The following is a 25350-nucleotide window of genomic DNA, read 5'->3' as shown; positions in this document are numbered from 1 at the left end:
TGCAAAAAAAACACATGAAGGACTCCCAGACTATGAGAAAGAAGATTCTATGGTCTGATGAGACGAAGATTGAACTTTTCAACTCCTCTGGGAAGGCTTTCCACAAGGTTTAGGAGTGTGTTTATGGGAACATATAACATTGTTCGCCACTAAAAGCGCTACGAAACGTTGTGCAGATTAGATACAGCTCGCAAGTTAGCCAGGTAGCATTAGTATGAACTGTCATGTTAACAGATGAGAGAGGCTTCCTCTATATGGTGAAAAAAATAAACAAAAACAGATGGAAGATGAAGAGAGGAAGACCAAACGACAAACGTCCACGACATGAACTCATCCCCCGACTGCACTGTCCCCCCGTTGCTGCACATTGCTATTATATATATGAAATTTGTTGAGGGGGCCCAAATCGTTTTTTGCACTGGGGCCCACTAGCTCCTAGTTACGCCACTGACCGTGATACAAATATTTGGTCATACCGCCCAGCCCTAGTGTGTATTCGTCGTTTTCACGTTGTGTTTTGTATTTCTGTTTACCTTGAGCAGCTATAAATTTGTTCTTCTCTTGGTAGCCCTGTTAAAGAAAAGAAAAAGAAAACAACAGTTGCAAAACAGTTCAGTGTCATTCAAATGCGTGTCATTGAAAGTAGGCACTCCAACTCACATTAATGTAGGATGCATTGATGAAATCTGAGTCTGGGACTCCCTCTAGAGGGGAGAGATGCACTCTCGAATGATCGTCTGAAAGAATGAGTTTTATATAAATTAATCCCTAAAGACAATGAAAGGTGAGAATTTTTTTATTCCAAAACCCACTGGAAACCAAGACACCAAGACTCAGAAGACATTGTTTCTTTGTAAGTATAAATAAAACAGAAGTACATCTTTTGATAGCATCAAATGAAGTGCATGAGTAACAACACTGCTTTATTGAGTTCTCTATCATATTTGCCATGATTAGAAAAATGATGTACACCGATCAACCATAACATTAAAACCACCTCCTTGTTTCTACACTTACTCGATTTTATCAGCTCCATTTACCATATAGAAGCAATTTGTAGATCTACAATTACTGACTGTAGTCCATCTGTTTCTCTGCATGCTTTGTTAGCCCCTTTTCATACTGTTCTTCAATGGTCAGGACTCTCCCAGGACCACTACAGAGCAGGTATTATTTGGGTGGTGGTGTGTTAGTGTGTGTTGTGCTGGTATGAGTGGATCAGACACAGCAGTCACTGTCACTGCTGGACTGAGAATAGTCCACCAACCAAACATATCCAGCCAACAGCGCCACGTGGGCAGCGTGCTGTGACCACTGATGAATTCAAGATGACCAATTCAAACAGCAGCAATAGATGAGCGATCGTCTCTGACTTTACATCTACAAGGTGGACCGACTAGGTAGGAGTGTCTAATAGAGTGGACAGTGAGTGGACACGGTATTTAAAAACTCCAGCAGCGCTGCTGTGTCTGATCCACTCATACCAGCACAACACACACTAACACACCACCACCATGTCAGTGTCACTGCAGTGCTGAGAACGATCCACGACCTAAATAATACCTGCTCTGTAGTAGTCCTATTGGGGTCCTGACCATTGAAGAACAGGGTAAAAGGAGGTTAAAAATTATGCAGAGAAACAGATGGACTACAGTCAGTAATTGTAGAACTACAAAGTGCTTCTATATGGTAAGAGGAGCTGATAAAATGGACAGGGAGTGTAGAAACAAAGAGGTGGTTTTAATGTTATGGCTGATCGGTGTTTGTGGTATCCAGACTCACAGGGCAGAATGTTAACATAGCGGTTTTTCTCCTTGTTCTCCTCTTTGGAGGCAGCATCACACGAGGCCTGGATGGGGCAAACAGGCAATGCCTGGAAAACAAAAGAAAAGAGAACCTGTTAAATTCTATGATGGGTTATGGCCTAGCAAGAAAATAGATAAGGTTCATGTGTCATGTTCATCATAGTAGATTCCATTTGATTACACTTTTAATGTGTGCAGTCAAACTAGCCATATTTATATAAACAAAGGGCAGTTGTAGCCTAGTGGTTAAGGTACTGGACTAGTAATCAAAAGGTCACTGGTTCAAGCCCCACCACTTCCAAGTTGCCACTGTTGGGCCCTTGAGCAAGACCTTTTACCATCACTTGCTTGGACAATATACTGTCACAGTACTGTAAGTCGGCATTTAACAGACGCCTTTATCCAAAGCGACTTACAGTAGTGGGACAGTACACAGTCTGAGCAATTGAGAGTTAAGGGCTTTGCTCAAGGGCCCAACCGTGGCAACCTGGCAGTGGTGGGACTTCAACCAGCGTCCAACATGTGTGCGGTAATCGCACATCTTTTCACCCGCACGAGACAAGTTCACATGCCGATCAGCTTTGTGCACGGAGAGCCACACCCTGATCAGCACCATTCCTCAACTCCTGTGAAGACGCCATCAACCAGCCAGCAGAGGTCGTAGCCCGCTCAGCTGTGAGGAGACCCTATACGGCTTGTCCTACCCTATGAACAACAGCTAATCTTTGTTCATCGGGGATGTAACAATACACTCTACCCACGATGCGATACGATTCGCGATACGATTTTTTTAAACTAAATGAAATTGAAGACAAACTATGACGTTTCCTTTTATTACTTCTATTTAAAATAAAATACTGTATTTGTGCTTATATTTAATTCATCGAAATAATGAATATCGTTTTATTTATTAGATAGGTGCAAACTATGCAAAATAAATGCTACACATTTCCATTATTCTGTAATCAAATATATAATATGCCAGTGCCCTCATATCGCGGCACATGCGCACGCGTCTTCCGGTGCACCGTTACATCCCTATCGTTCATACATACGTATGTATTTGAGATCCCAGGTCTGGTGTGCTAGCGTGTTTTACCCCTGCGCCACCTGACCGGCCTAATAAAACTATTTAAGGTCAGAGGATCATTATCATTTTAATTCATAAAGCATCTTTTCCGTGCTTTATAAGTGCCAAAACACAGAACAATACAGACACACATGGACTACAAACACAAAAACATAGCAGTGTAACGGCAGTGAACACAGCCACACACAGCCAAGGAGCAGGGCAGTGTAGCAGTGGTTAATGTGTGTGTGTGTGTGTGTGTGTGTGTGTGTGTGTATGTATGTACATACATTAAACTCCTCCCGGAACAGTTTATTATCATCAGCCATGCGGCGGTTCATTTCTTCCTCCAGTTTGTCGATCGAAAGGGGCGGGTACTTTCTATTTGTGCTGGGCGAACGAGCCAGTAGTGGCACGCTCTGAAGCTCTGCGAGATCCAATGGGAAGAAAAGAAAGGGACACAGAAGAAACAAGAACAGTGTTATGATTTTTTTGTATTAAATAAGTTCAAAGCAGCTAATTTATAAGAGAACTGACACAGAGACATAGTGCATGGTGGTGAATTGTGTGGCTTTTTTTTTCCTTCCAAAGGCCCTGGACTTGTCTGGGTACATGGTATCAAGGACTCCATCAATTACCAGCAAAGAATTTTCTTCCAATTTAGCGTAGTCGATTTGTCCTCTGCCGCTGGGGGATCCCTGATTGCAGTGGAGGTGGTAATATTGCTGCTCACGCCTCCTCCGACCCGTGCTCAGCCCTAAGCGGAACCCTTTTTCACCCATACACTCTGAACAGGCGCCTCTCTATCTGCTAAGACCCCACCCACATAGTCCGGTCATCCCATCCTAGCAAAAACTTGTCTGCTGCCCCGGTCATACCAGTTATGCCCGCCAGATGGCACCCAGCCGACCAAGTTTCGAACCGAGGAGTTCAGAGTCTCTGCACTGGTGTGCTAGCCGATTATCCCGCTGCGCCCGCCCTAATTACAAGCAAACATTGAATAAATGTAATTTTACGTGGCCTACCACTTCATGGCTGAGTTGCTGTGGTTCCCAATCTCTTCCACTTTGTTATAATACCACTGACGGTTGACTGTGGAATATTTAGTAGCGAGGAAATTTTACGACTGGACTTGTTGCACAGGTGGCATCACTGAGCTCCTGAGAGCGACCCATTCTTTCTCAAATGTTTGTAGAAGCAGTCTGCATGCCTAGGTGCTTGGTTTTATACACATGTGAGCATGGAAGTGATTGGAACACCTGAATTCAATTATTTAGATGGGTGAGTGAATATAGTGTAGAATCAAGCTTTTGCCATGTCCATCCCAGTCCTCTGACAGAAATCACATTGGATACATGTGGGATAAGCTAGAAATAAGAGTCCACAGGCATGGACCTGAATCTGAAGGATCTGAATTGATTCTATAAGGAGAAATGGCCTCAGATCACTTGACATTTGTTGTCCAATCTTATTAAGCACTATCGGAAACAATGACAAACGTTTCTGGTTATTTTAACAAACAGAGGCTACAAACGTACTAAATGAAGACGTGCTAACAGCTGTGGTACAGAATATACATTTAAATCTCACACTATTTGTATTTTAATATGGGGGGAACGTATAACGTGAAGAGTTTTGCTATTGCAAAAGTGGCCAGTAGAGGGAGACACAATACAGCTTTATTTTATTTTATTAAATATTGTATTATTTGTATTGATATTACAAGAGTTTCTTACATTTACTTTGACTTTTACTTGATTGCAGACAGGATGAACCTGAGATATTTCATGTTTTATCTGCTCAACTTCATTATTGCATTTATTAATAAACATCCATTCCTGCATTTCCAGACTTTGACATTCATTTACAAAGGCATTCATATAGATCATTAAGTTCAGACAGAAGATCACACTGCTCTCCCTTGTGAGAGCAAATGATTGATGGAATGCTTGTTTACGTATAAATATTTGGATATTATTTAAAGCCTTAGATTCAACTCTTAAGTATATTTATAGCTTAACTAAAGGACTGAGCTGATAAGGTTCCAGTTCTGCAAAAATCCTGACAGGGTTTACAAATAAAATTTGAATGATATTTAAACAAGACTACGTCCTATTTTAGAACAACGGTCCTTATTCAATTATTTGTCTTTAGTAACCGCTTATCCCAATCAGGTCCAGTTTGAGTGTTTAAATAAAGGTGGTTTAAAGATAAAAAATATAAAGGCAATTTTCTTTTACCAAAGTGTGCATGAGACAGCTGCTAAGCCCAACTTTACTGAACATTTAAATTAATGAACTGGCCACAGTTCCCGCTCTACACAGATGACCTGGTTTTGCCGTCCCCAGAACCCGGGCCTGCTGGAGCCGTACTGCCAGATCGAGTCCTGGCAGTAAGCCTGACAAAACAATGATTTTCCAAAGAAGATCCGTATCTCAGAACACACCCCGTTTCACATTAGGAACACATAAACTATACACATGTAAAGAGTTCATTATTTAGGATTGAAGATTGGTTCAACTGAAAAATTCAATTCAGGAGTCAAATCAGCTATAGGACCATTCTCCTGTATGGCAGTGAGATATGGGGGGCGTTTACAAAGTAATGGGACAAACACCAAGTAGAAATTATGCACACAGAATTTTGTCAAAGTTAGGGATGTCCCGGACGATCACGTTTTTTTGTTCCCGATCATTAATTTTGATCCCGATCCGATACCGAGTCTCAAACCGATACTTGTATTTTCTAGATATTGTCTAGATAAGAACTGGATAATACTGTTCACACAGTGCACACTTCAAGTACATTACAGTTATTCAAATTAATCCAATGTATATGTTTAACAACTGAATAGCTCTGCAGTGCTGTAGGGAAAAAAAAGCCTGCATCCAAGCTATTGCTTAATGTTCTTTTATTTTTACAAAATAAAAGTAAACAAACTTAGTGCAGCATTGTAGTAGTAAAACTAGAACACTCAAAATGAAGTGAAGGTTCTTTTTGAGGGAAATCAGCATCTCTGCCGTGTTAGCGGACAGCCGGTTCCTCTTCTCATCACATAATAATAAACTCGCTGTATTCGACTGAGTGTTTATTTTTTTAGGTTCCGTATGAAATTCGTAGATCGTTTGGTTGAATGATATCTGGTTTGTTTATGAGCCACCGTACTTGTATGCATGTTGTAACTAAGCCAATCAGAGTGCTTGATACTGAGATGTCGTTCAGTCTTGTAACACAAGTTATTGTTTTGTAAACCGGTGTGACCATATAAATAGTAAAATTCTACAGTAATGAACGCAGCTCTGGTACTACCGCCTCGTGAAACGCTCACATTGCAGACATTACACTTCACTGTTGGACTCTCCGTTTACAACACCTGCTTGACCGCTGACGTAAAACGAAGGATCGGGCTTAGTAAAGCCGATACCGATCAGTTAAAAAATGCCTTGATCGGGCCCGATTCCGATCTTTGAGATCGGATCGGGACATCCCTAGTAAAAGTATCCTGAAGGTTCACATGAAATCACTTGGGTCAATTCCCACTTCTAATCAAAATGTACAAAAAGGACTATTTAATATTGATTACACCTTTTATACAGTGTGCCCCAGTCCTATCAATACAAATACCTGACCAAGGAGAAATGTTCCCACACACAGCTGGATCTGACATTAAATTTACCCACACACTTTTTTTTTATGAAAAGAATGCGTCTACACACACATCAGGCACACAGACACACGCATTTATACCTGTATCATCTGTCCTGCCATTGGTCAGTCTGAAGGAATTTGAATGGATTCCTGCCTGTTTGTACTTCTTAAACCTGTCACAATACAAGAAGAAAACTAATTAGGAAAATGATTTAAAGAGAGCTTTACATAATTTGCTTACATTCCACACATGCACACGTGTTTAAATGACTACATGCAGTCTAGTTACTATTGGCTTCGTATTGTTTACCAGCATCACCATATAAATGTATCCTATTAATTATCATCAGTGATTTCATTCACAGTGCAATCTCTCTAGCTTTCTTTCTCAATTCAAATCAACCCGCTTTCCTTATGCCTGGTTAACACTACACGATTTCTGCCCTGATTTTCCCTCGTCGCTAGACATGGCAGCTCGTTAGCAATCCGGCGTTCGCTCGGGGTTTGAAAATCGGCTCTCGATCGCTGTGTGCGAACTGCTCGAAGAATCGAACCGAGCAACCCCCCCCCCCCCCCCGTTACCTAACCTTTCTAATGTCTTAAATGGTCTTTTTTTGTTATAAATACAAGTATATTTTCTCTTAAATCTTAAATGATAGAATAGACATTACTGTAATAAACAATAAAACAACAATGCACAGTAGTACTGTACAAAAAACACACATCAAATTTCAGTACAGTACGTGTGCTGTACCATACACCATAATACATTTCCTTCTTTTTTTTTTATAAAATGTATCTACCAGAAACAACAACTCTCATATTTCTCTATTATTTCCATCTTTATTTCAACAGTGTTGTATTTTGTAGGTGTAATTGCACGAATGAAAGAATACTTTACTCAGCAAATTCCTTCTTCTCGCTCAGTCACTGTCCCCTCTGTCTGATACACAGTGACAGCTACTGGCAGGAGTAATTATACAATAATATACAGTAATAGATTCATTTTCTCACCACTGCAATATCTGCACATTCTTTGAGGCCAATTTAATATAGAATTTTACGAAATATAAAGAAAACACCAAAAACACACTGTCCGAGAGAGAGAGAGAGAGAGAGAGAGAGAGAGAGAGAGAGAGAGAGAGAGAGAGAGAGAGACGGTCAGAGTCAACTCGTTCGTGATGTCACATGTTTAGCGATTTTCGTTCGTAATCCGAAATTTGCTCGTACGTTGAGTGGAGAAAGATCGTTCATAACCCAAAATGTTCGTATGGTAAACCGTTCATAACTCATGTATCTAGCATGTTAAATATCTGGAACTGTCACCGACTCAAAATCACGTAGTGTGAAAGGTGTTACGAACAGGTTGTAAGTGTTATGCACGCAAAATACAGAAGGGAAGAGGAGATATAAATGTGTGGAACAGGGACATAATATAGTTGATATCAAAATACATCTGCACACACGAGCTTTACAGTATTTGTGACCTCCACACCAAACCATAATACCAACGCTGCATTGCAACTCTCTCTGCAGAAGAGATCCCCGTTGGCCACGTAGCCAAAATCCACTCCTACTTACTTTTACGCTGCACATCAGCACTCAAACAACTTTGATCGCTCGCTTCTGGCTGGCGTGCGTTTTTGGACATGGTATCATTAAACCCCTTGTCACTTCTTGCGTGTGTTTTCGTGACAAAACGTAGTTTGGGAGATCAGATAGACTCGTCCGAGATTCCTCCTGGATGGAAGATCAAGATGGGGTAGCCGATCAGTCGGCTTAAAAGACTCCCAATTACAAGAGATCCAGTCGTGTAGATGACAGCTGAGATCAAATATATATTCACTGGCTGGTTAGTGGTTAATTGTTTACATTAGTCATATAGAGGAAGCCACAAATTATTCGAAAAAATATATACACTTCCTTTACCAAATCTGTATTGTGAAAGATACTGACCTGAGCATGTAGAGAACAATGATGATGAAGATAATGACTAGCAGAGATGATAGGGCCACCGTTACTGCAAAGATTGCTGTCATCATGAATTGAAGACAAAACAAACAAAAAAACAACTAGTTAACTTGGGTTAAGATGATAAATGAAAGAGATTTGATGAATAATGTATATACACTGATCAGCCATAACATTAAAACCACCTCCTTGTTTCTACACTCACTGTCCATTTTATCAGCTCCACTTACCATATAGAAGCACTTTGTAGTTCTACAATTACTGACTGTCTTCCATCTGTTTCTCTACATACTTTTTAGCCTGCTTTCACCCTGTTCTTCAATGGTCAGGACCCCCACAGAACCACCACAGAGCAGGTATTATTTAGGTGGTGAATCATTCTCAGCATTGCAGAGACACTGACATGGTGGTGGTGTGTTAGTGTGTGTTGTGCTGGTATGAGTGGATAAGACACAGAAGCGCTGCTGGAGTTTTTAAACTCCTGGTGCTGGTATGAATGGATTCAGCCAACAGCGTCCTGTGACCACTGATTAAGGTCTAGAAGATGACCAACTCAAACAGCAGTTTAATTTACTCAATAGATGAGCGATCGTCTCTGACTTCACATCTACAAGGTGGACCAACTAGCTAGGAGTGACTAATAGAGTGGACAGTGAGTGGACACGGTATTTTAAAACTCCAGCAGCGATGCTGTGTCTGATCCACTCATATCAGCACAACACACACTAACACACCACCACCATGTCAGTGTCACTGCAGTGCTGAGAATGATCCACCACCTAAATAATACCTGCTCTGTGGTGGTCCTGTGGGGGTCCTGACCATTGAAGAACAGGGTGAAAGCAGGTTAAAAAAGTATGTAGAGAAATAGATGGACTACAGTCATTAATTGTAGAACTACAAAGTGCTTCTATATGGAAAGTGGAGCTGATAAAATAGACAGTGTGTGGCTGATAGGTGTATTTTAGTGCTTTAGTGTAATTTTACACTGACCTCTTATAATGCAAACCTGGCTTTACCCCTAGTGGGTAAAATATTTAAAACAAAGACAACACAAAGACTTGAAAGCTCTTACCTTTATTCTCTTCACCATCATCTGTGGAATAAAGCACATCACCAGTCAAATTTCAATCTTAATTGCTGTTAGTAATCGGTAATTTACTGTCTACTTTAACTAGAGTAAGGTAATGTTTACTATAGTAGCACTTCTATACGTCGTCCTGGATAAGAGCGTCTGCTAAATGTTGAAAATGTTACTCATTACACAAGATTCATCAGTTCACAAGGTTATATCATACACAGTCTTGGATTTAGTTATTCAATTCATGTCTTTGGACTGTGGGAGGAAACCCACCCAGACACGGGGAGAACACGCAAACTACCAACCCTCCCTCCGACACGTGGCCAGCAGCCGTATGCATTTTGTCACCTACACTTTGACGAGTGCAATGCGGATCAGCACTGTGTACGGAGAGACATACCCTGACAGCACTCTTTTTCCCATCTCCGTGCATGCGCCATCAATCAGCCAGCAGAGGTCGTAATTGCATTAGTCTTAATCCGGCTTAATATCCCACCAGGCCAATCCTTGTTCATGTGGCTGCTCAGCCTAGCCGGCAGGCAGAGCTGAGATTCGATACGATATATTAGAGATCCCAGCTCTGGTGTTCCAGCATGTGCTTTTAGAGTCCATCCTCTTGCCAACTGGTCAGCTTTTTCATGTCCCGATATTCCGCAATACCCAGGTAATCCAGCTAAGTCTAATATCAAACTTCTCAGCTGTGAGTTCTTTTATGGTGCTGTGTATTTTAATTAATGTTGGGTGTTCGGCTGTGGGTGTGGGTGTGTTTAGTGCCTGAAGACATGAGTCTGTACATATCTGGAGTTGCGCTTGTTCATTAGTCTTGCATATTCTAGTGCCATAAGAAGGGCATACGCCTCTGTTCGTTTTGTTTTTGTAATGTCTGGCATTTTTTAAATGACAAACTGGGATCATATCGCACTGAATTATCTTACACAGTTAAACACAGACTCACTATACCTGGAGGAATGCTGCCTTGTGATGTGGTGTTGTTTTCTGGAGGATTGGTGGAGGCTCCAGCATCAGGATCCGGTTTAGGCTTAGAGTCTGTGGGTGTTGCTCCAGGCAGATGGGTCGGAGTTGTGGTAACTTTGAGCAGGACGGTGGGACGAGGAGTGGGAGTAATCTTCTCCTCTTTTCCACCTTCTCTGATAGAGGTGGGGGTTGGAGGTGGTGCGTTGGTTGGACTGGAATCAGGACGCAGAGTTGAAGCGGCTGTGGCTACAAGAACTGTAGTGTTGGCCACAGTGTTGGACAACACGGTGGTTGAGGGCGTGGTTGGAAGGACCGGACTCTGAGTAAGGTTTAGGTGAGTTGGTAATATGGAAGAAGAAGCTGTGGAATTGGGAGTCTCCACTTGGCCCTGACCCTGATCTGAAAGTGATATAAAGACAGAAAGGTAAAGAAAGAACATGAAACATTTTATTATTATAAACCTAACTGATTGGCTAAAGCTCAACACTTAGATATACACCGATCAGCCATATCATTAAAACCACCTCCTTGTTTCTACACTCACTGTCCATGTTATCAGCTCCACTTACCATATAGAAGCATTTTGTAGTTCTACACCCTGTTCTTCAATGGTCAGGACCCCCACAGGACCACCACAGAGCAGGTATTATTTAGGTGGTGGATGATTCTCAGCACTGCAGTGACACTGACATGGTGGTGGTGTGTTAGTGTGTGTTGTGCTGGTATGAGTGGATCAGACACAGCAGCGCTGCTGGAGTTTTTAAATACCATGTCCACTCACTGTCCACTCTATTAGACACTTCTACCTAGTCGGTCTACCTTGTAGATGTGAAGTCAGAGACGATCGCTCATCTATTGCTGCTGATTGAGTTGGTCATCTTCTAGACCTTCATCAGTGGTCATAGGACGCTGCCAATGGGGTGCTCTTGGCTGGATGTTTTTGGTTGGTGGACTATTTTCAGTCCAGCAGGGACAGTAAGGTGTTTAAAAACTCCATCAGCATTGCTGTGACTGATCCACTCATACCAGCACAACACACACTAACACACCAAGTCAGTGTCACTGCAGCGCTGAGAATAATCCACCACCTAAATAATACCTGCTCTGTAGTGGTCCAGTGGGGGTCCTGACCATTGAAGAACAGCATAAAGGGGGCTAAAAAAGCATGTAGAAAAGCAGAATAGAGTCAGTAATTGTAGAACTACAAAGTGCTCATATATGGTAAGTGGAGCTGATAAAATGGACAGTGAGTGTAGAAACAAGGAGGTGGTTTTAATGTTATGGCTGATCAGTGTATATCCCCCTTTTTTCTTTTTATTTAGTCATTTCCACTTCCCATTGCTGCACTGGCCACATGCACGTCTTCTCGGTCAAGTAAAGCCATTGACCCTTCTGTCCACCTGTATGACCTTATGGCATTAGTGGATTCTTAAACAAACACTATGCATTTTGTATCTCGTCACCACTCATGTCAGCAACTCAGACAGACTGTAGGGGTCACTGTTGAAGCAATTGGACAATTGTGACTGTTAAGTGCCCAGCTAGTGGTGGGACTGCTGGGACTTTGAATGAGGCCTTCACTGGTGCCCCAAATCACTGTCATACTGTGCATGCATAACAACAAAGGATGTGAATTTAGTCACTCATCCACTATAAAAGACTAAACAAGATCACACTGCTGATGTACCTGCATATAAAAACGCACACAGCAGAGGCATTTGTTTTTTTTATTATTATTATTATTATTATTATATTAATATTATTATTGTGTTTGTTAATATTATCATTAATATTATTATTATTATTATTAATGTAATTATTATTATTATTAATATTATAATTATCATCATTAATATTATCATTACTAGTATTATATGTATTATTATTAATATCATCATCAATAGTATTATTAATATTATTAATAATATTTTTATTAATACCATTATTATTATTATTAATATCTTCATTGATATTATTATTATTAATATCATTAATAGTATTGTTAATATTATTACTATTATTATTAAAATTATCAGTATTAGTATTATTAATATTAATATTATCATTATTATTAATAATATTTTCATTAATATTATTATTATTAATATCATTAACAGTATTGTTAATATTATTATTATTATTACTAATATTATCATTATTATTAATATTGTTATTATTTTTATTATTATTAATATTATTATTGCCATTTTTTGCAGCAGCATTACTTAACTACAGGTGCACATTGTTGAAGCAATTTAGCAAAAGCAGGACCTTACCTGGGAGCTTGGGTGTTTCTTGAGCCCAGCTGAGGACCAAGGCAAAAATCAGGAGCAGGGGACGCAAACCCATACTGCCCTGAGAGAAGAAAAAAGAGAAAGACAGTGTAGAGCACCTTTCTTGATCTGCTTTATGCAATCATATCCTGACTGTATTAAAAAGAGATATCTATACACTGACTAGACCATTAAAGACCACCTACTTAAAGGATCAAGAGGCTCTTTGTCCAGTACAACAAGACAATAAAATTTGTAAACAAAAATGTTGGGGGATGACTTGAAAGCAGCAAGGACAACAAATACAAAGTGAACACTAGATAGAGGCTGCAACTAGCAGCTCATGATCATTGAAACTTTGTATGTTCAATCCTCTACTCCAGTTAGAGCTTTGTGATATGACTAAAAAACACATATCTCGATATGCTTTTGAGAAGTGGCGATATACGATACGATATAATGTAAACTTGACGTACAGTGGCAGGCCACTGCTCGTATTTTAGCTAATATTGTTTATAAGTTAAAAACACAAAATACTATAGTTCTGATACATTCTGACAGAATAACAGTGTTTATATGTTGTATTATTATAAGGCAGTATTTGTATTCATATTGACAATATTTATATCAAACAAACCAGCAGAATCTCACGATCACATTTATGCTGTCCGTTTCACTTAAAACAAATGAGCATCAAAAGCGCACGGTAAACAGCAGAACCGCGACCCAGATCAGCCACACAGCAGCGTAAAATCATAACCGCTGCTTACCTGAGCTTCTCTTCTTTAAATTGTGTGGTTTCATTAGGGGTATAATACTTTTTCTTTTCTTGGAGGCCATCTTGTATGTTTCCAGAATATAAAAAATCCATATTTAACTGTGTTTATCCACCTAATGAAAACCGTTTTAGATCATTTATTCTGTCGGTCAAAAGCTGAAACTGGTCATTCGTTCACTAAGCTGTCACTTATACAATAACCAAAACAGACAGAGATTGAAATTCCGCCCAAAATCTGAATTCGGAAGCTCTGATTGGTTTATACATCTTAATCTTTTCAATAAATGAACTGAAACAGAGTAAGCAAAATAATTAATCTTTACCATAGATAAGAGCACAACTCCCTGTTTCGATTCCAATGAATAATTAGTTTGAAAAGAGTCGTTTTCTGACTCATTGACGTGAAGGAAAGCGTTCCGCACAGCGCTTTTATGCTCTGTTTTAAATGTTGTCAAATGGTAACCTGTGTATTTTATGCGTACTCGATATACCAAATACGGTCATTTTCAACATTGAGTAAAAAGTAATATCGAATATATCGATATTTGCGATATACCGCCCAGCCCTAACTCTAGTCAGACTACATAAAAATTAGGGATGCCAATCAAGGCATTTTTTAACTGATCGCTATCGGCTTTACTAAGGCCGATCCTAAAGCCCGGTCCTTCGTTTTACGTCAGCATGTCCGCTGTGTGGAAATACTCTAAATTGGAAAGTGAAACAAGTCCAACAGTGAAGTGTAATGTCTGCAATGTGAGCGTTTCACGAGGCGGTACTTCACTTCATTTTGAGTGTTCTAGTTTTACTACTACAATGCTGCACTAAGTTTGTTTACTTTTATTTTGTAAAAATAAAAGAACATTAAGCAATAGCTTGGATGCAGGCAATTTTTTCCCTAAAGCACTGCAGAGCTATTCAGTTGTTAAACGTATACATTGGAATAATTTGAATAACTGTAATGTATAGGAAGTGTGCACTGTGTGAACAGTATTATCTAGTTCTTATCTAGACAATATCTAGAAAATACAAGTATCGGTTTGAGACTCGGTATCGGATCGGGATCAAAATTAATGATCGGGATCAGGATCGGGAACAAAAAAACGTGATCAGGACATCCCGAATAAAAATGGAACATGTTGGCAAGTAAGCTAAAAGAGAGTTTAATCTAATTGGCTACAAAACTAAATCTGAAGATAGACAACTTTTTTCAACAACTTGCTATTGCTCTGTAGTCTTGCAGCTAAAACAACTGCTGGTTTATCCACCTACTAACAAAAACAAATGCCAATAATTGAAATAATTCTGTATTGTTAATATTGCTAAATTATTTGATCTACTGTAGTCAAAGTGGCAATAGTACAGTTTTCCCAATTGATTTTGTGGATGTGTGCTGTCATGCATCCGTCTGTCTGACGCTAGAAATAAGGATCCATATGTGATTGATCTTCCATCTGAATAATGCGGCCTGTACCGATTGGTTAAAATAAATAGGAACAGGGTGACAGGCCTATCTGACTATTGAGGAAATAGCCTTGGAGCTCAGCGGTTTGGAGCTCTAACACTGGAAACCACTAACAACCTTAGTATGAACACAGGAGGTTTAAAACCCACAACCCTCTGCTGTAAACCTACTATTTAGCAACCAGACATGCAACACTATAATTGCCATAATTACTATTGACTTGACCGCTGCACTTACCGCTACCATGGGCTGAGCTGGGCTGAGCTAATCTGTGCCCAACCTCATTCTAATACAACTGATCCCGGCTAACCAGGAGCAGAGCCTTTCAATCTCATGGGTTTGCCCCAATTTGTTGGGTAATGTGGGTGTGTTTGTGTGAGGTACTATCGGATATAGCAAGAGCAATAGTGAGCACTGACCTCAAAACCATTGAACACCTTTGGGATGAATCAGAATTGCGAATAGTGTCACAGGAGGCATGGTGGTGCTGCAGGTAGATTGGGTGCTGCACAGCCTGGGTTTTGACCCCAGTCGCTATCTCTGGTCTGCATACCAGACTGGGCACAGTTTTTACGCCAGATGCCCTACCTGACTTCACCCTATTAATTAAATCAAAGCTTGGGACCGGCACTGAGCGCGAACTGACAAGTGCAGCTCCCAATGGCTGTTTCGGCCTTCTTCCATAACACCTCTTTGGATGTGGGCTAATCATGGACGTGCAGACCCACAACCTGCAGACTCCTTGGTAGTGTGCTAGCTTACTTTTACTAACATAATACCTAGATACCATACTTTTACATTGCTCTGGAGAAGTTTTGGACCACTTCTGTAGTACTGCAGAATTGCTTTTATTTAGCCCAGGCTGTATTTGGTCTTGTGTTTCATTACACTATATTGCCAAAAGTATTCACCTACCCATTCAAATCATAGAATTCAGGTGTTCCAATCACTTCCATGGCCACAGGTGTATAAAACCAAGCACCTAGGCATGCAGACTGCTTCTACAAACATTAGTGAAAGAATGGGTCGCTCTCAGGGGCTCAGTGAATTCCAGCGTGGTACCGTGATAGGATGCCACCTGTGCAACAAGTCCGGTCGTGAAATGTCCTCACTACTAAATATTCCACAGTCGACTGTCAGTGGTATTATAACAAAGTGGAAGCGATTGGGAAAGACAGCAACTCGGCCACGAAGTGTTAGGCCACGTAAAATGACAGAGCGGGTACGCAGCGGATACGCAGAGGTCGCTACAGACCTCCAAACTTCATGTGACCTTCAGATTAGCTCGAGAACAGTGTGTAGAGAGCTTCATGGAATGGGTTTCCATGGCCGAGCAGCTGCATCCAAGCCTTACATCACCAAGCGCAATGCAAAGCGTCGGATGCAGTGGTGTGAAGCACACCGCCACTGGACTCTAGAGCGGTGGAGACGTGTTCTCTGGAGTGACGAATCACGCTTCTCCGTCTGGTGATCCGATGGACGAGTCTGGGTTTGGCGGTTGCCAGGAGAACGGTACCTGTCTGACTGCATTGTGCCAAGTGTAAAGTTTGGTGGAGGGGGGATTATGGTGTGGTGTGGGTATTTGTAAACAGCCACAGACGGCTTACCTGTAAAACAGTGCTCTGCATCACTCACTCATTCGCACAACGATCACCTGGAAAGACAGAAAGAAAGAAGTAATGAATACTAGGAAACTGCATCGACAAGCAAATTCCTTTACCTGTGCTTTACCTCAAGGCATGGCTCTGTAAAACAAGCATATTTTTGCTCATTTATATGGCACTGATGGCATGCGCCAACTTGTCCCATTAATTTCCTTCGGACTTTTACGACCCAACTAACTTCTGCAGCTCACAGCTTATGAGTGGTCTGGTTTAATGCATACTTTAAATATGTTTCTACACTCACTGTTCATTTCATTAGCTCCACTTACCATATAGGAGCACTTTGTAGTTTTACAATTACTGACTGTAGTCTATCTGTTTCTCTGCATGCTTTGTTAGCCCCCTTTCATGCTGTTCTTCAATGGTCAGGACTCTCCCAGGACCACCACAGAGCAGGTTTTATTTGGGTGGTGGATCATTCTCAGCACTGCAGTGACACTGACATGGTGGTGGTGTGTTAGTGTGTGTTGTGCTGGTATGAGTGGATCAGACAGCAGTGCTGCTGGAGTTTTTAAACACTGTCCACTCTGTTAGACACTCCTACCTAGTTGGTCCACCTTGTAGACGTAAAGTCAGAGACGATCGCTCATCTATTGCTGCTGTTTGAGTCGGTCATCTTCTAGACCTTCATCAGTGGTCACAGGACGCTGCCAACGGGGCGCTGTTGGCTGGATGTTTTTGGGTGGTGGATCATTCTCAGTCCGGCAGTGACACTGACATGGTGGTGGTGTGTTAGTGTGTGTTGCGCTGGTATGAGTGGATAAGACACAGCAGTGCTGATGGAGTTTTTAAACACCTCACTGTCCCTGCTGGACTGAGAATAGTTCACCAACCAAACATATCCAGCCAACAGCACCCCGTGGCCAGTGTCATGTGACCACCGATGAAGGTCTAGAAGATGACCAACTCAAACAGCAGCAATAGATGAGCGATCGTCTCTGACTTTACATCTACAAGGTGGACCAACTAGGTAGGAGTGTCTAATAGAGTGGACAGTGAGTGGACATGGTATTTAAAAACTCCAGCAGCGCTGCTGTGTCTGATCCACTCATACCAACACAACACACACTAACACACCATGTCAGTGTCACTGCAGTGCTGAGAATGATCCACCACCTAAATAATACCTACTCTACTTGGGTGAAAGCAGGCTAAAAAGGTGTGTAGAGAAACAGATGGACGACAGTCAGTAATTGTAGAACTACAAAGTGCTTCTATATGGTAAGTGGCGCTGATAAAATGAACAGTGAGTGTAGAAACAAGGAGGTGGTTTTAATGTTATGGCTGATCGGTGTATAGATGATAAGTAGTGATGACGGTGATGGAAAACAGTTTTATACAATAAATACTATTGAATACATGTACAATGACTGGCTATTGACGTTTATAATGAAGCACATGTGGTGGACGAGGTTTGTGGCAAAAGGGCAACAGGGCACCAATTCATCGCAGGGCATCACACACACCTATTTACTGACTGTTCTTTTTTGTGACTAAATAGTTAGGTCAGTGTATTATGGGTTGAAAACATGCAAACTCCACACGGTTAAATTGGTTTACTGCAGCTGATGATTTGATGACACACCTTGACAGGTCGAACTTCCAATACGCATAAATCAGTAGCACATACAGATTTTAGACAGGAGGAGCGTCATGGTGCGTACACACTTGATACAAAACCATATTTTCATTGTGGTCATTTACGAGGGGTTGCTCGTTTCAGTTTCACATAGAGAGGATTAGATTGTGGTTCCCCCCAAAAAAAACAGGATTAGATTTTGTGTGTGTGTGTGTGTGTGTGCGCACAGCTGGGTGATTCCAATCTTTCCCACATGCTAATCTGTAAAAATCCCAGTCCTAATTCAGTCCTTAGCCTGAATTGCTCACCATAAATTCAAATATATGTGTCTTATCAGAGAGACTTGAAGAAGTTGCCAGAAATTCCAAACATATTACACAAGTACGTAATACTTGATCGACATTTGTTTAACTGTTCCATTCTTTGTGTTTCTTACATTTACTTTGACTTTTATTTGATGTCAGACAGGATGAACCTGAGATATTTCATGTTTTATCTGCTCAACTTCATTTCATTCATTAATAAACATCCATTCCTGCATTTCAGACCTGCAACACATTCCAAAAAAAGTTGGGACAGTAAAGCATTTACCACTTTGTAATGTTGCCGTTCCTTTTCACCACACTTAAAAGACGTTTTGGCACCGAGGATACCAAGTGATTTAGTGTTTCAGCTTTTATTTTGTCCCGTTCTTCCTGCAAACACGTCTTAAGATTATGGTGTCGCCGTTGTCACATTTTACGTTTCAAACTTCTCCACACATTCTCTATTGAGGACAGGTCAGGACTGCAGGCAGGCCAGTCCAGCACCCGTACCCATTTCTCCCCCAGCCGTGCCTTTGTGATGTGTGCAGCATGTGGTTTCGCATCGTCTTGTTGAAAAATGCTGGACGTCCCTGGAAAAGATGACGTCTTGAAGGCAGCACATGTTGCTCTAAGATCTCAATGTACTTTTCTGCATGAATGCTGCCATCACAGAAGTGTAAATTACCTTTACCAAGGGCACTGACACAGCCCAATACCATGACAGACCCTGGCTTTCGGACTTGTTGCTGATAACAGTCTGGATGGTCTTTTTCGTCTTTGTTCCAGACCACACAGCATCCATTTTTTCCAAAGAAGACCTGGGATGCTGATTCATCTGACCACAATACACGTTTCCACTGCGTGATGGTCCATCATAGATGACTCCGAGCCCAGAGAAATCGACACAGTTTCTGGACATGGTTAACATAAGGCTTCTTTTTGCACAGTAAAGTTTTAAGTGGCATTTGTGCATGTAACTCTGTATTGTAGTGCTTGACAAAGGTTTGCCAAAGTAATCCCTCACCCATGTGGTTATATCAGCTATTGTTGAGTGGCGGTTCTTGATGCAGTGCCGTCTGAGGGATCGACGATCACAGGCGTTCAGCTTACGTTTGAGCCCTTGGCCTTTACGCACTGAAATTCCTCCCGATTCCTTGAATGGTTTAATGATATTATGCACTGTAGAGGGAGAAATATGCAAATCCCTTCCAATCTGTCTTTGAGGTACAGTGCCTTGCAAAAGTATTCAGCCCCCTTGAACTTTTCAACCTTTTGCCACATTTCAGGCTTCAAACATAACGATATGAAATTGTAATTTTTTGTGAAGAATCAACAACAAGTGGGACACAATCGTGAAGTAGAACGAAATTTATTGGATATTTTAAACTTTTTTTAGAAATAAAAAACTGAAAAGTGGGGCGTGCAATATTATTCAGCCCCCTTGCGTTAATACTTTGTAGCGCCACCTTTTGCTGCGATTACAGCTGCAAGTCGCTTGGGGTATGTCTCTATCAGTTTTGCACATCGAGAGACAGAAATTTTTGCCCATTCTTCCTTGCAAAACAGCTCGAGCTCAGTGAGGTTGGATGGAGAGCGTTTGTGAACAGCAGTTTTCAGCTCTTTCCACAGATTCTCGATGGGATTCAGGTCTGGACTTTGACTTGGCCATTCTAACACCTGGATACGTTTATTTGTGAACCATTCCATTGTAGATTTTGCTTTATGTTTTGGTTCATTGTCTTGTTGGAAGATAAATCTTCATTCCAGTCTCAGGTCTTTTGCAGACTGCAACAGGTTTTCTTCCAGAATGGTCCTGTATTTGGCTCCATCCATCTTCCCATCAATTTTAACCATCTTCCCTGTCCCTGCTGAAGAAAAGCAGGCCCAAACCATGATGCTGCCACCACCATGTTTGACAGTGGGGATGGTGTGTTCAGGGTGATGAGCTGTGTTGCTTTTACGCCAAACATAACGTTTTGCATTGTGGCCAAAAAGTTCGATTTTGGTTTCATCTGACCAGAGCACCTTCTTCCACATGTTTGGTGTGTCTCCCAGGTGACTTTTTATAGATATCTTTGAGAAATGGCTTTCTTCTTGCCACTCTTCTATAAAGGCCAGATTTGTGCAGTGTACGACTGATTGTGTCCTATGGACAGAGTCTCCCACCTCAGCTGTAGATCTCTGCAGTTCATTCAGAGTGATCATGGGCCTCTTGGCTACATCTCTGATCAGTCTTCTCCTTGTTTGAGCTGAAAGTTTAGAGGGACGGCCGGGTCTTGGTAGATTTGCAGTGGTCTGATACTCCTTCCATTTCAATATGATCGCTTGCACAGTGCTCCTTGAGATGTTTAAAGCTTGGGAAATCTTTTTGTATCCAAATCCGGCTTTAAACTTCTCCACAACAGTATCTCGGACCTGCCTGGTGTGTTCCTTGGTCTTCATGATGCTCTCTGCGCTTTAAACAGAACTCTGAGACGGTCACAGAGCAGGTGCATTTATACGGAGACTTGATTACACACAGGTGGATTCTATTTATCACCATCAGTCATTTAGGTCAACATTGGATCATTCAGAGATCCTCACTGAACTTCTGGAGTGAGTTTGCTGCACTGAAAGTAAAGGGGCTGAATAATATTGCACGCCCCACTTTTTAGTTTTTTATTTCTAAAAAAAGTTTAAAATATCCAATAAATTTCGTTCTACTTCACGATTGTGTCGCACTTGTTATTGATTCTTCACAAAAAATTACAATTTCATATCGTTATGTTTGAAGCCTGAAATGTGGCAAAAGGTTGAAAAGTTCAAGGGGGCTGAATACTTTTGCAAGGCACTGTACATTGTTTTTAAACATTTCAATCATTTTCTCTGGAGAGCCTCTGATCATCTTTGCTCATCAAAGACTTATTGACCACCGGACAACCCAACACTGACCATGATGAAGCCGTTAATGAAAATGCAAATAGAAATAGAACATAAGTTTGGTTACCCACTGCCCACACACACTTTTCCCAACACTTTGCCTGGACCCAAAGCCAATTACGGCCAACTCGGTCAGCAAAGGAAAGCAGTGTTCCTCTCCTCTATTGTACATTGTCCAACAGACACAATCTATTATGAACCTGTCTGACCTTAAACAGCTGACCTGTTCATTCCTTTAAATTATCATATAAACTGTTCTACAATGTCTGTTTAGATTGTTGCTCATTACTGTCTGCAGAATTGTAGGGTCATGGGAAGTAAACAGTTGTAAACAAAATACTTTATAAGTTTACACAGACTTTGTGTATTCTTGTTCCATTTTATACTTCTCATTCACATGTACTGTACCTACAATCGCTAAGGAGGACTGCAAACTAGCACCCACACCTTCTGTCAAGCTTTTTTACACCCGCCAGTGTAAAAAAGGTACATTCTCACATGCAGCCCTAGCAAATATTGTGATTCCAGCTATGTGCTCCTTTCCTTCTCTACATGTACTGCAGACATAGCCAAGTGAGTCTATTGTGATAGCTCAGTGGTTAAGGTACTGGACTAGTAATCAAAAGGTTGTCGGTTCAAGCCCCACCACCGCCAAGTTGCCACTGTTGACCCTCAATTGCTCAAAAAAATTTGTTCAGGCATAATTGTACGTCGCTTTGGATAAAAGCGTCTGCTAAATGCAGAAAATTTAAATGTCTATTGAACACTTGGCCAGGCTGGTAGAACCATTGAGAACGGGAAGCTCGACCACTCCACAGTGATGGGTTCGAGTATCAGACTGCTGAACCAACACATTTAGAATTTGTCCTAGCATCTGAAAAGTTAATTTTACTGTGGTAAACAAATACTGGTTTCAGACCATTTAGATAAATTAAGATAAAGAATTAAAAAAGACAATTTTTTTTTATGAACGTGAAGCACGTTATGAAGTTTACAGCCCTTCATAAGGGCCTAGAATAAGATCTAATGTAATTAACACACACAGGCACAGAATTCAATGTATTTTAAAAGTGTATTAAATGTTAAAAGAAGAAGCTAAATGCAGTAATGTGGTTTAGGCTGCTTATCACATGATAAGCACTTGGTGTTCTATTTACTGTGAGGCTGGGTGCATACTGCTGCTTACCACAACCTTCACGCATTTCACATGGTACCAGCACAACCTCTTTCTGCTGAAAACAATAATCAATATTATTAGACTGTATTGACAGGTTGTTTTTTTTTTAATTAAAGCACCTTTATTTAAGAAATTCATCTCAAATGCAAACCCGGTCTGCCTGTTTCCCAGCTCATTGGTTGTCATGTTGTATTTTTCCCACAATGTCATGGTTCTAATTCAAAGAAATTGACGTCAGTTCCTAACAGCCACTCACTTAAAATAGTGGAATACCCTACGTAGTGCACTTCACAGGAACAACTGGGGTGAATGGAACGCTCCTACAGAATTGGTGCTAATGGTTGAAAGACCGCTTTCTGAACCAATCGGACCTTCTGATTTTAATTTATAGTAAGAAATGCTATTTATGTTATTTGCATTTATTCAGTTTGCATCACACAGATGATGTTAATGAAACGCTTGATTGGCTTTTAATTATAAGCACATTTACAAAACAACGGATTATATTCCTATTGGGACATGGTTATAAATTTTATAGCATCTGGAAGAACATAAGCTAAGGTAAGCAGTGGTTATGATTTTTTTTGCTGTGTTTTGGATTTTGTCCGCTGTGCCGTGATTTATCGGGCACTTTTGTTTTGCAATGAAAACAAAACGTATCAGTTTAATGAAATTACATTTATTTGCACAATGATTAGGAAAGTAAAGGCACTAAGTAAAACGCCAAAACACAGTCACTAATCTGTTGTTTTTTTATCTGATTTTACAGATTATTTGTTAATTTCTACGCTACATTTCCAATATATGTTTTGTGTTTATTATATTGACTCGTGACTTGACTCGGACTCTAGCCTAAAGACTCGCGACTTGACTCGACTCGGACTCTAGTCTAAAGACTCGTGACTTGACTCGGACTCTAGCCTAAAGACTCGTGACTTGACTCGGACTCTAGCCTAAAGACTCGCGACTTGACTCGGACTCTAGCCTAAAGACTCGCGACTTGACTCGGACCCTAGCCTAAAGACTCGCGACTTGACTCGAACCCTAGCCTAAAGACTTGCGACTTGACTCTTACTGTAGCCTAAAGACTCGTGACTTGACTCGGACCCTAGCCTAAAGACTCGCGACTTGACTCGAACCCTAGCCTAAAGACTCGCGACTTGACTCGGACTGTAGCCTAAAGACTCGTGACTTGACTCGGACTCTAGCCTAAAGACTCGCGACTTAACTCGGACTCTAGCCTAAAGACTCGTGACTTGACTCGGACTCTAGCCTAAAGACTCGCGACTTGACTCGAACCCTAGCCTAAAGACTCGCGACTTGACTCGGACTCTAGCCTAAAGACTCGCGACTTGACTCGGACTCCAGCCTACCTAAAGACTCACGACTTGACTGGGACTCTAGCCTAAAGACTCGCGACTCGACTCGGACTCTAGCCTAAAGACTCGCGACTTGACTCGGACTGGTATTTTGTGACAAAAAAAATCGTCAGGGCTCAGTACAACTTGGAATGGAGATGAGGCACAGTTACAAGCCAGATGCCAGATATGTGACTGTGATTGTTCCAGGAAGTTTATGTCTGCAGAGAACAGCTTGAGGTCACATAAGTTCAAACACAGCAAAGCGCTTTAACTCCGGAAGCTGTTCAGAAAAGCCTCCGAGGTGATCCGAGAACCCGATAGCAAGTCACATTATTCATAATTATGCAAAGCTAACTGCCGTAATCACAATTCCGAATTGAAATACTGGGTAGGATAAAGTGTTCTATTTCGGACTAGGATTAGTACGCTCCTTAAAAATCAACACATTTTCGTGTACACACGTGATCCTGGATTTGATCAGTGCTTAGTTCGTCTTACAAACAGGTAGCATGGATAAACACACAGAGAAACACTCTTTAAGCAACAACACTATAGGGTTTCCAAATGTTTAATTTCCGGAGGCACCCGCTCTGCCAAGTGAGCATGTTGCATCACAACAGAATTACTCAACGATCATCACATGCCATCACACATGAAAATAATAATGTCTTAGGGCTATGAAGTCACATACATAGTGTAGAAAAGTGTCTACTGAAAGAGATTAATAGTTTTACCAGGGTAATAAACTAACCCTACCAAAACAGTACTGATTAGCTCAGAACAATACTGCAGATACATAATTTTACATAGAAGTGTACACCTATACAAAGTACACCTTTCATCAAATGGTTACATAACCACTGTTGTAGTTCTACAATTACTGACTGTAGTCCATTTATTTCTCTACATACCTTTTTAACCTGCTTTCACCCTGTTCTTCAATGGTCAGGACTTTCCCAGGACCCCCACAGAGCAGGTATTACTTGGGTGGTGGATCATTCTCAGCACTGCAGTGACACTGACATGGTGGTGGTGTGTTAGTGTGTGTTGTGCTGGTATGAGTGGATCAGACACAGCAGCGCTGCTGGAGTTTTTAAACACAGTGTCCACTCACTGTCCACTCTATTAGACACTCCTACCTCGTTGGTCCACCTTGTAGATGTAAAGTCAGAGACGATCGCTCATCTATTGCTGCTGTTTGAGTCGGTCATCTTCTAGACCTTCACCAGTGGTCACATGACGCTGCCCTAGGGGCGCTGTTGGCTGGATCCACAGGACCACTA

The 25350-nt window shown here is 41.1% G+C and overlaps 1 protein-coding gene across 1 annotated transcript in view; it reads right to left on the bottom strand.

Moving 5' to 3' along the window:
- The window catches only part of ptpra (protein tyrosine phosphatase receptor type A), a 45630-nt gene that overhangs the window by 7612 nt on the left and 12668 nt on the right, over positions 1 to 25350 (bottom strand). The window contains exons 2-11 of the mRNA XM_063012280.1: positions 16670 to 16716; positions 12826 to 12904; positions 10535 to 10948; positions 9569 to 9589; positions 8479 to 8554; positions 6622 to 6695; positions 3165 to 3301; positions 1783 to 1873; positions 661 to 737; positions 534 to 570 (exon numbers count right to left, since the gene is read on the bottom strand). Coding sequence (XP_062868350.1) covers positions 534 to 570; positions 661 to 737; positions 1783 to 1873; positions 3165 to 3301; positions 6622 to 6695; positions 8479 to 8554; positions 9569 to 9589; positions 10535 to 10948; positions 12826 to 12904; positions 16670 to 16690 — 1027 coding nt within the window. The 5' untranslated portion in view covers positions 16691 to 16716. The remainder of the gene's footprint in view (positions 1 to 533; positions 571 to 660; positions 738 to 1782; positions 1874 to 3164; positions 3302 to 6621; positions 6696 to 8478; positions 8555 to 9568; positions 9590 to 10534; positions 10949 to 12825; positions 12905 to 16669; positions 16717 to 25350) is intronic.

The sequence above is a fragment of the Trichomycterus rosablanca genome, chromosome 16 (genome assembly GCF_030014385.1).
Source record: "Trichomycterus rosablanca isolate fTriRos1 chromosome 16, fTriRos1.hap1, whole genome shotgun sequence".
In the NCBI taxonomy this organism is placed as follows: domain Eukaryota; kingdom Metazoa; phylum Chordata; class Actinopteri; order Siluriformes; family Trichomycteridae; genus Trichomycterus; species Trichomycterus rosablanca.
Note: the sequence above shows the minus strand (reverse complement) of the source record. Positions and strands in the feature narration are given on the sequence as shown.